The sequence below is a fragment of the Erithacus rubecula genome (assembly GCF_903797595.1).
Source record: "Erithacus rubecula genome assembly, chromosome: 4".
NCBI lineage: Eukaryota > Metazoa > Chordata > Aves > Passeriformes > Muscicapidae > Erithacus > Erithacus rubecula.
The window spans coordinates 29,134,703-29,147,108 of NC_136686.1; the positions used below are offsets into that span (position 1 = coordinate 29,134,703).

Here is a 12,406-nt window from a genome sequence, read left to right on the forward strand (position 1 = left end):
CAGTTACCTGAGACAGGGGTAACTCTGAGACCTGAATCACACAGGGGGCAAGCTAATTAAAACTACACAAAGTATATTTATAGATTTTTAATATTATTTCTCATTAATTTATATATATAATAACTATATATTTTGTATTCTACCAGTTCATGAACTGAATTGAGTCACTTTGAAGTCTCATGTAAATGGGGAATATGTAAAGGAACTGTGTAGGTGGAAGTAGGGGAGGAGGAAGGGGGGAAGTGAGGGAAAAGGCAAAGGAAAATAGGAAGAAGGGAGAGAGGGAGACCTCAAGACAAGCTGTTAACTGATTCAGCTCTAGCAGGAATCTGCTCCTTACAGGAATACCTCTCCTATAGCCTGCAAAATTATCATTATACTTAGAGGAGCTTTGTATCTTCAGTCCATCATCTTACTGAAAGCTGGTCAAAGAGTTTGGAGGTTATTTAGAACAGAAATGACACAGTATGGCCACATGACCTAATTTTCTCTAGGAAATGTTCTTATAAAATACAGTTATGTGGGAGTCTGTAGCATGAGCTAGTTCATGTGTAGAACCAACACTGAAGTGACTAAAAAGGTTTGTTTAGTCATGGGAATAATCAATACAGATGAAGATGCAGCACTGATACCTACAGGGACCTCCTCTGTCAAATGCATTTAATGAAAGGCTAACCTGAAAATTCACGGGGCAAATTCTATAAAAAACAAGAAATTACGTAAAACACTGAGTTATTTTCTAGTTCACGTTTCATCACTTTGCGACTATCGTTTAGAGTAAAAGACTGAAAAAACAATGAACTTTCATCTTACATGAAAGTAACATGGGGAAGGAGAACAAATGCACGCATGAAAAATTATATTATTTCTCCTATAATAACAAGAAATCCTGCCTGGTTTATTATTTTTTTTTTAGTTTAAGGAAAATGAAAATGATATAATGAAATGTTTGAAAAATTGTCATAATCTTTCAGTCATTTAGTTGCTATTTATGAACAAATCAAGCACCTAAATTGTAAGTTATCATTACAATTTAATGGACTGTTACTGAAATATTACAATACCTTATGGTGTAATGAAGAATTAAAAAGACTAAGCATAAGTGACACACTGCGCTAATGTCAGTGACCCACAAAGAAAGAATTTACTCTGAAATTCATATATTGGACAACTTCTTTTTGTTCAACTAGTTTTTTAAATCAAAAGACTGCTCCTTTGTGTAATGAAAATTGGAAGAGTAGAAATTACTATATACAATAATATTTCTCTATTGTATCTAACAAATGTATAATTGAATATGGCTTACCTTGAAGAAGAGCTGCAATTTGGAGAGACTGCTGAGATGGATGCTCTTTAAGAATATCCAAAACCGTTCTACCCAAACTGTCCTTTATGTTGGTATCAATTCCTGAAAAACAAATGGATCTGTGGTGGAATATTTAACCCTAAATGCTTTGGATTACAAATATGTTATATCAGACTGAACTATCTGACAAATTGAAAGCAAGTGGTTTTGCAACTGCATTACAGCTGAAGTACAGGATACATTTCTCTTTAAAGTTTGAGTAGCCTAAAATTCACATGCTGACATGGATGGGTTTTAGGTTCTGTATATCATAGGGATATAAAGTAACCAAATTTCAGATTTTAGCAGATTGTTCCTAAGGAAAAGGAATCCTGAAAAGGATATTTTGTAAAATTGAGATATTCTCTGAATGTTTTTCCTACATTTCTCTCCAAACTGCTTTAATTCATTGGGAACTTTCTAATCCATAGTACCAGTATGTGTTTTCGCAGCAAGACCAAAAAAGTTCTTATCTTTATGTTAATAAAGTTGTACTTCGTGGCAACATTTTCAAAATTCATGCCATGAATAGACTGAAATATCCATGTGCAGTATACAGGCACTATGAATAGCCACAGGATTTCCTCAAAGACTGTCCATTTGCTGAGAAAATAATGGTTTGGCTTAAAGTGTTGATTAAGTTTGAGGCTCGCTCTGAATCACAACCTGTTGTACATGGTACTGCATGACTCTCTGCCTTGAAGGAGCTTCCTTGGAAAGCCTGCCTTATGGTAGAATGCTGAAGTTGTTTTTCAGTTTAGATGTGCTTTCATAAAAAGTAAAGATATGAAATATCCTAGCAAGCAAATGAAATTCTTCTCAGGACACCGAACAAAGAAAAACAGAGGAAGCAGGATTTAGAAGGACATTCTGAAAGCATTTACCAGAAAAGGCTGCAATTACAGTAATTTCCTAACCCAATGAACAGTTTCCTAATTTGTTTTGTGATACACACAAAATTTTCTCACTGACAACAAACCCAAAATATTACTGGGCTAATTAGCAATGGCAGTTGACTTTCAGAGACCAGACATACCAACTCACACCTTTCCTTTATAATAACTACTTATAACATCTTCTGACTCTTTTTGAAGAAGAACTAGAAAAAAGAGGATTATTAGGTACAAAAGGCAGAAGGTGGTGATGTGGCAGAAGTGAAAAGCATTTGGGGTTGGAGGAGTTCACAGTGAAGATTCTACTCCACTGTCTTGACAATTGTACACTGGTAGAGACTGGAACCTGTATTATTCTGAAAAAGGTGAGCTTTTTATGTGGTCTCAAAGGGCTTCCTATATTTGTGTCACTGTCTCCAGTCCTTTCTCTTTTAGAAAATAAAAAGGTTCTGCCTTTTTGAGGGCAGGTGAAGAACCCTTTCAGCCTCCTTCTTTTTCATCCCAACAGAAAAGAGACTTGGAAGGAGCACTTTTTTTCTGAAAACAGGTCTGAGATCAGAGATACACTAGTTGAGATTCAGATGAAGAGCTGTGATTAGGATATATCTTCTTTTGCAATATATAAGTTACACCACAAGAACTGATAAAAAAGACCAATGAGATCTCTCAGTGTAATGAAAGTTCACAGATCTGCAAGAAATTATTTCTAAGGGTTTTCATTCTCATTGGTCTTACCATTTATCTGAAAAGAGAGTTGTCTAGATGAGTAAATTACCTACAACAATTCTGAAACTTATTATGCAGTAGATGGGTTGTTTGGACTTTATATCCCTTTTCCTCTTTTCTTTCAGGACAAATGCAATTCTTAGAGACACAGTGCTTTCCCTTTTCTTTGCAGGCACTCAATTTATCCAGGAAATGAAGAAGCAAGCAGAATAGTGTGTCTGCTATGAATAGCTAACTGAAAGAAATAAATGTGAACATGAATCTTCTGGTCTCTACATCAAAGAATATTCTTGGCTGCCTTTCAGAGCAAATAACAAAATTTTATGTAGCTATTTTATTCTCACAATACATTTATTCTCAGAATACAGTGGCATACATTGAGTCACATATGGAATTTCTGAGTCTGAACATCACCTCTGTTCTCTGTGTATAGCAATTTCTTATTCTAAAAGAACACTGTTTTAACAAGAAGTACATGTGATTAGATTTGCAAAGGCTGATAAAGATAGAAGTATAACCAAAACTTAGAGACATATACCAGATTAAGAAAATTAAGAGTATTTGTTCAGTGTTTCCTGTAAATCAGATTTACCTGTTTCAAGCAAAATGCGTACTACCTCCACCTTTCCAAATAGGGCTGCTTCATGCAGGGCACTCCCTTTTTCTGTCTAGAAAAGAAATATCATTACATTTAAAATACCAATTAATCTTTCTGTAAAGAATACATTTGGAAGTAGGTATTTCTTTTTTTCCCCCTCTATTTTACCTACACATAAAAACACTGAATGAGCAAGAATAAATAGTAGAATACAAGATTTTTAAATTATTAGTCAAGACAAAAAACCAAAATGCTTTCAATTCTACTATAAAATTAACAACTCTATAAGAAAATATAGTAGGAATGCAATACAGCTCCCTGTTAACAAGCCTGCATTTGTGTAAAATTTCTAGACTCCTATTACAGGCAGCAAAAATCTAGTCAACACCATCAGTGGAACACAGCTTTTCAGCAGTCAGACAGTTTACACATGGACATTTACAATTAGATGTTTTAATGTGAAACTGGATCACACCCTAGAAGGTCAATTCAGTTATATGGTAAGAGATGCCCTAGGATATCCTGGTGTCCAGCTGTTGGGCTGTTGATGTTCACATTTGATCTGCCTCACATCTGCCCCATACAGATGCCGTGGATACCCTAAGGCACCCCCAACAGCTTTAGATGCCTATGATGTGTCATTTAAATTTTACCTTAGATGTCTGTGAACTCGATTTCACAGATTTTTTTGTCAGAACATTCTTTGTGAGCAGACTTTTGCTCAAGTAAAATTTACAGCACTGAAAAACACACTATCTCTCTTAACACGCTAATTTTCTTAGTATTTTATACTGCTGCTACTGAAAAATCTGAACAGAATAACTTTCCACCCAATAGCATTAGAATTAGCTAGAGCACTACTAGATCTCACTGAGCATCTGACTTACCTCCTTTTTCTTTGATAGTAAATTAGATTTTGAAATTTATTTGTGGAAAATGTTAAAGATTTTACTACTTGAATTTGTATTTTCTATACTTTATCCAAGTCATATTTACTATGGTAGAAAGACCTTAAAGACACACACATACAAAACCCAATTCTGAAATAGAATACCAATTAATTATTAATTAGTTGTGTCAGAATGCATCAGAGTTACATCAATGCAATGACAGGATATTTAGAAGTAATCAGAGATCCTGAGATAGGATGTCCTACTGATGCTTAGTACATGGAAGTATGAAGTAGAGCATGGCAATGACATCTACATCCTGCATATCACTTATACTAACAGTATAACAGAGAGGAAAAGAAAGACAGTAAGAGAATATACATATGAAACACATATCTCAAAACAACTTCTAATATTTCCATTTTCAGAAACAATCCAGTTGAACATTCCCAGATTTATTTGGAACAAGAAGACTAAATATTCAGATTTATTTAGAGACGGTTTCAGAATCCTTTACTCAAACAATATCTTCAGAATATTTCCAGTTAGTGCAATTGACTTCAAATGGGATGACTCTGCAATGACAGTGCAACCACAAGGGTACACACAGATTAATGTGCAGCTCAGAAATTCTGGGAATGAGATAAGTTCTCAGAAAAGTCACTGACAGTTACAGTTCTGATTCCTGAAAGAGGCTTGACATCAGCAATCTGGAAAAAGCCTATTATGCTCATGATGTCATTCCTTTGGATTGATCACTTACTGGCATGACTATTGGGTGGACTTGGTACTATTAAGATAGAGTTCTCTGTCATTGAGGAGTGTTGACAGCAGGTCAAGTGGGGTGGCTGCCCTTCTGTTCACTACTGGTGGGTCCATACCTAAAATGCTCTGTTCAGTTCTGGGCTCCCCAGCACCAGATGGAGATGGAGTACTATACAGAGACACTAAAATTAGGAGATTGGACCATCTCTTCTATGAGGAAAGGCAGAGAGAGCTAAGAGAGTTTATCCTAGACAAATGAAGGCTTACAGAAGATCTCATCAATGTGTACAAATATCTGAAGGGAGGGTATAAAGAAGTCTAAGCCAGGCTTGGTCATGTCCAGTGACAGAAAAGATAATGGGAAAAAACTTAAAGTAGGAAACCATAGGTTCTGTTTGTCCATAAGTTTTTGTTGTTGTTTTTTTGCTTTGCAGGCAACTGAGCCTGGTACTGGTACAGGTTGTCCAGGAAAGTTGTAGAGTCTCAAGATATCCAAAAGTTGTTTGGAGATAATCCTGGGCAACTTATTCTATGGTATTCTGCATGAAAAAGGGGAGTTGGACCTGATGACTTCTGGACTTCCCTTCCAACCTCAACCATGCTCTGATTCTGTCATGGGTTAAGAATTAGTGATGTATACACCAACAATTAAATCCAAAGAGGTTCAATTGTTAGAGGAAGCCAGAGCACTAGATTTTATTTCTATGAAATTGAACTGCAGAGATGAAAACCATTTGCACCTCGACTAAAATTGTAGATAGCATTCTGTATTAATAAAGAATGTTGTTTAGTGAGAAAAAAATGGAACTGCACTAGTAACAACTTTCTATTGCTGTAGCATGATCTGAGACTGAGAAAGATCAATGTTCCAGCATACTGAATCAACAGCTTTCAGGACAAGAAATAGGATCTACCCTCAATTATCCCGTTAAAGGGTGAAAAAGATCCTGATATGATAATTGGCATGGGCTGCAGTCTTTCTGTTAATCAGAATTCCCCACTGGAGGAAAGGCAAGCAATATTTTCCTTGATGAAAGCACATATCTTGTAAGAAATTGAATTAAAACAAACATGAGAAGAGAAACTTGCTGTAGATGTGTCATGCAAAGAAATCTATCTGGGGGCAACTTAAGAACCAGAAGATAGATCTGTTACGCATAAAGGGAGTACAGTAATTTAAGTCACCTTTACACATGTAATTCACAGAGTTGGGAGAGGAATCCAAACTTAAATGCTATTTTTTTCCTTATATATTTTCTTGCTTCTTGGTCTATTCTACCCTGATATTTCCTGTCATATTAGAACATGATCCTAAAATTCTTTAACTGCCCTGCATTCTAGGGCAGTCTATGCTTTATAACACTGAGCTATCAGGCAATAGTAATGAATGTCACATCCCAGAAATGGGATATATATTATGAACAATTTGTTCAAAACAGGAATTCAAAAGGCACACCATATAAACAGTGCAAGGATCTGTACACTATAAAGATGACTTTTTGAACAAAAAGGGAAACTTCACCATGAAATGAACTAAAATCAGTCTGAGAATATGGAGAATGAAAACACACTTGTAAGATGCAGACATGTAATCCTGCATAAGATGTCATGGAGATGAATGCTGACACAAATCTTAAAAGCCCTAGGCAGGATTTCACGGTAATAGTGAATAACTAACAAGTGAATCAGATCCCTCGACCCAAAAACTATCCAGAAGGCAGAAATGTCCTTGTTACCAGACAGTTCAGTTACCAAACTCTGCTTTAACTTAGAGGGAATGCTGAAGCTCAGGGTGAACATGGCAAAGAGAAATTCAGACTGGCTGAGTAGATGTATCTATCTTTGCAAATGTACATGTGGCTTACTACTTGAAAATGGAAGTTCAGATTTTTTTTTTTCTTGTGCAATACAGCATTTACACAAATGGCAAGGATTAAAAAATACAGTTGTAAATAATTTCTATATATTATTTAAAATGTGCTAGAACTTTTAGGTAGATCTTTTTTCACTTATAACAGTGTATTTGTGCACTAATGTATTCCTCTTGTCTGTACTACAGCAAGTGAGCTTAAGATTTATAGACAATTTTCACTGTATTACTTCCTGAAGCTTTCATTGCCTTGGATCATATTTTCCTGGTAAAGTAAACACTACCATTATATTTGGAAAGTCTTCCCCAGTGATACTTAATATAAAAACTACTGGCAATTTAAGTCTGCTTGAGTTTGCACCTATGGATAATATATTGATTCTTTGGCAAGTTTCTGGTAAATGAAACACAGAGAACTAGAGCACAAATTTTGCTAAACATATAATAAAACAAACCCTGCTCCTGCCTACTACTAAATACAGGTACAATGTCACAGCTGGTCACATAAACCAAGCTAGGCCAGGAGGACATTGTCAACAGGCACACCAGAATACCCAAGTCAACTTGGCATATAATTTGCAGGCTCACAGAGAAGCATCAAGGGTTTTAATAACTACAGATTCTCTTTTAATCATGTAAATATGCAAGAGCTTGTAATTAGGTCACTTGTCTAGTCCTTATTCATAGGCAATTTGCTATAGTTCTGACATGGATTTCAGACAGAATCAGAAGGACAGAGTGGTAGCTTTGCAAATTGATTCATGGAATATCCTCCATATAGAGTGAGAGCAAAAAGGAAAGGGCACAGATTTTGCAGAACTACCAGTGATAAGCAGTGGAAATTGCTGTCATTATTGGAACAGACAGGGAAGGCAAACAGGAGTAAATGAAAGCTGGATGAACAGAAGGGGCCAAGATTTTAGGGTATTTATAATTATTAAACTACTGCTTACATGAACCATATTGAACTGTGCAGTATCTTAATTTACTGAAGGCCCAAAAGCTATGACCCAATCAAAACCTGTATATTTTTCATATGTTTCAATTTAAATGAAAACTTCACAGCATAAAGAAGTAAAGCAAGTTTGTATTGCCCACTCCTAAATAATTCCAGATTGAAGGATATTGGGTAGACCTGGGAAATAAATAAAATATGTGATTAATTAAATTTAAAAAATGAAATGCTGGTTTTTTATTAATTCAAAATTTTGCTGCAATTAAAAGTGCTCAGGGAGTACACAAGAGAAAGATAAGATGGCTAAAGTAAATTTCCCATTTAAACAAATACATTTTTACAATTACAGAGTGATACAAGACAGGCTACTCCTATTATCATATCTAAACATTCTGGCATGTTTTTACTGGTGATAAACTGAATTTATTTAACATGTTTAAATGTGTATAAAATTGTTTACCACGTAAGACTTTAGTTTGTAAATTTTTCTTTCCCAATCAGTGATGCAGATCAATTTAATTAATAACAAAACAGTTGAGTTTAGTTTTAAGTGACAGGCTGATATTCTGTGTTCTCCTCAGTTTAATAAGCTGCCAGTAATCATCAACAGAATTTTTCAGAGGCTGTAGAAGTAATAAGTTAACAGTAGGTACACAGCCAAATTACCAATATGCTAAGATGCTGAATGAAAAAGAACATATTGATAGAGAATATGTATACCAGCAAGAAAATAAATAAATTATATTTCCTTATGGCAAATAAGACAAAACCAGAAGGAACAAGATAACCTAGTGCAAAAAGATTTTTTAAAAATCCCCCTGCTGCTGATTAACTATCCAAAAAAATCCATGAATATAAATAATTTGAAAGCAATTATAATTAAAAAAAAATTAAAACTAATAAGTTCTATAATTTTAATTTAGATTCCAAAGAGGTTACTAAAAGAATCTTCCATTTCTTAAAACATTGAAATAACTTGCAGCCACTAAATTTTTAAAAAATCAATGAAAAATTTTTAGAATAACTAGAGATAAAAATGGCTTAGGAGAATTCACAGTAGTGCTAAAATTATCTAGATTACATAAGAGGAAGAACACATTTCATAAAAGGATTGTGTAATATTTTCCCCTCATGTAACCATCAGTTTGTAAGTTGCCATGACAGAGACTATTTTCCTTCAATTATTCTATTTCTTAAATATCAATTAAGGCATCAGTTTCTTTTTTTTTAATTTTTCCTCATTCATTTTTTACAGATGAAAGAGAAATCTTACAGAAATATGCACTTGAAAGTTCTATGTTGCTGTAGCATTACACTTTTCTAAATTACTGAAGATATAGTAATAGTAAAGGAAAGATTAAAAAATGAGCTGCTTATATTAACATTTGCAAATGTCTCTCTTTCTAGTAAAGAAAATTAAAATCAAATTAAATTGAAGGCTTGATGGGTGGCAAATTCACAAGCAGACAAATCACACAAAAGTACTTCACTTTAAAATAGTTTGAAGCAAGTACCAACACTAGCTCAAAACATGCAAGAGATAATAAAAGGAGTAAAACGATTTTACCACATTTTCCCTTGGAAGGCACTAGAGAATATCCACTTTTAATCTTAAAATACACTAATATTTTCTGATTTGCTTTGTTGTTTTGGTTCTTTTTTTAATTTATATTTTCTTCCCCTCACTTCACATTAGTTTCCTCAAAAGCTGAAAAACAAGAACTTCATGGAAATATCAGAAATAAAAGTGTATGGAATCCAGGTCCAATCTTTCTATATAAAGGGGTATTTTGTGTATAAATGCACCTAAAGCTTAAAATGGATATAAATTTTAATCAAAGTTTATTCAAAGTTTGTAAGATTGTTCATGAATTCACAGAATTTTCTGAGTTGGAAGTGACCCAGAAGTATCAAGTCCAACTCTTAAGTGAATGGCCTATACAAAGATTGAGCCCACAACTTTGGTGTTTGTATCAGCAGGCTCTAACCAACTGCTACGTGGTAGAGAATGTCTGAATGCAACTCTAAAGTAGATGCAATTATGTTTGGTTGATTGCTTGCTTTATCTGAAAATAGATATAAACCTGAAACAAAGCATAAATCAAACCATATTTTATACAATCAAAGAGAGAGACAGCAAGGAAGTAACTTCATATATGAAGATTAAATCCTCACTATGACAAACACAGTGCCATCAATCAAATAAAGAGAAATCATAAGATTGAGGCAACATTTCAGAACACGTAACAGAATCCAGTCCTCTGTAGTTAAAAGGCCTGGACACCTTCCAGTATAAAGAACTGAACATAAAATTCACTGCTACTGTACCTTGTGTCTCTTCACACCTATGTCTATTTTATCTAAAGTTACCCCTTTAACACCAATATAACTTACTTGTACATAAAACTACACACACCAAACAGCTGACAGTTTGGAGTCAGTAGCTGTAAGAGTGTATTGCAATAGAATTTTTTCTTAGATTTATACAAGAGTTCAGAAATGCAGAAAAAATTGTTACTTAGTAACTTGACTTTAGAATGGATTAATTAAAGGAAAATGAGCTTTCAGTGAAACACTGTTTTAGATTGCTGTGACCACGAAGGGTCATAGCTTTAGAAAATCAGCTTATGACCTTCACAGCCACTGCTGTAGAAAATATATTTATATACAACTGTGGGAATGGTTGATATGATTTGTGTATCTACATGTCCCAAGACAACTTTAAAGCACTCAGCTTTGAAGATATGTATATTTCTTGAGTTATCCTTTTTAACACATTGTTTGAGTTGTAACAAATAAAGCCGTATTAAATATCACCTTGCAGCATTTCTAACAAAGAAAATGCAAGTGTAAAAAATATGAAAAAAATAATAGTCTAAGGAGGGAAGGGAAGGGAAGGGAAGGGAAGGGAAGGGAAGGGAAGGGAAGGGAAGGGAAGGGAAGGAGGGAAGGGAAGGGAAGGGAAGGGAAGGGAAGGGAAGGAAGGGAAGGGAAGGGAAGGGAAGGGAAGGGAAGGGAGGAAGGGAAGGGAAGGGAAGGGAAGGGAAGGGAAGGGAAGGGAAGGGAAGGGAAGGGAAGGGAAGGGAAGGGAAGGGAAGGGAAGGGAAGGGAAGGGAAGGGAAGGGAAGGGAAGGGAAGGGAAGGGAAGGGAAGGGAAGGGAAGGGAAGGGAAGGGAAGGGAAGGGAAGGGAAGGGAAGGGAAGGGAAGGGAAGGGGAAGGGGATTGCACACTAACTTGGCAGCTGACATCCATTCCAGCCTCCAGAAGCACCTGTACGACAGCTTTGTGGCCATTACGAGCAGCAAGATGCAAAGGAGTGTGTTTTCTTGTGTTACAGTTCATCAGATTTGGATACGCTTTGATGATCATTTTTACAACACGCAGACGTCCATAAAGCGCTGCCAGATCCAGAGGCGTTTCCAGTTTGTTGTTTCTTATTGTGGGGTCTGTCAGCTCCTCTAGCAGAACAGCAACAACTTCTGAATGACCATACTGAGCTGCACAATGCAGTGCTGTTTCATTTTCATTGTTCTGTTAAAAAAACCCAAAAGCTTCAGAAATTCATGTTTAATCCACAACAGAAATGCTCAGCTTCTATAAATGGCCTCTGTGAGATCACTACAGAGGCAGATTTTGTAATATAATGTATGATAATTTATGTTAAATGCTTCAAAATTACTCCACTAAAATTTTAATAATAACACATTAATACTTCAGCTTGTGGCTCTCAAGCAGATGAGCTCTCTACATGTCTACATTGCTCCCAATCCATTTTAACAACATGCCCCTCAAAACCTTGTATCTCATGGTATGCCAAAATCTGTAACCTTTTTTGATTCAACTGCTCCTGAAATTATGATTGAGTCCTTCTCTTAAAAATACTCTAACAGTGAAGTATCTCTTCTTGATTTTGCTGGTTTTGTACCATAGCAGTTTGTTATTAGAGAAATGGAATTGTGGAGGAAAACTGTGCAAAGCAAATATATCAGGCACAAGGTTAGTTTCATGTATCACTATATAAAGCTACTATGCAAACAATTAAAACTTGGAAGAAGATGAAATAGCATCTATAGAAAGACTTAGCAAATCATGTAAGTAGTTGGTGTTCTCAGGACTCCAGAGAGAGGTATGTATGTGTTTTAAGGCATGTGAGTATGTGTATGCTTGGACTGAACACGTTTTTACTTTATAAAGCAATGCCCCCAAGTATTTCCCAAAGCATTACTCAATAAACTTAATCATAAATATTGAGAATAAGCATTATATTTTTGAATTGCTTTCTTCCAGTTCTGCCTGTATACTTGCAATGCCAGAGAGACAAATATCTTCAGGCAAAGAGGAAGGAAATAGTTCATCGAGCTCT

The 12,406-nt window shown here is 35.3% G+C and overlaps 1 protein-coding gene across 3 annotated transcripts in view; it reads right to left on the reverse strand.

Moving 5' to 3' along the window:
• The window catches only part of ANKS1B (ankyrin repeat and sterile alpha motif domain containing 1B), a 399,263-nt gene that overhangs the window by 330,592 nt on the left and 56,265 nt on the right, over window positions 1–12,406 (reverse strand). For all 3 annotated transcript variants that reach the window (XM_079304860.1, XM_079304861.1, XM_079304862.1), the window contains 3 exons: window positions 11,278–11,574; window positions 3,557–3,632; window positions 1,307–1,408 (listed from right to left, as the gene is read on the reverse strand). In XM_079304860.1, coding sequence (XP_079160986.1) covers window positions 1,307–1,408; window positions 3,557–3,632; window positions 11,278–11,574 — 475 coding nt within the window. The remainder of the gene's footprint in view (window positions 1–1,306; window positions 1,409–3,556; window positions 3,633–11,277; window positions 11,575–12,406) is intronic.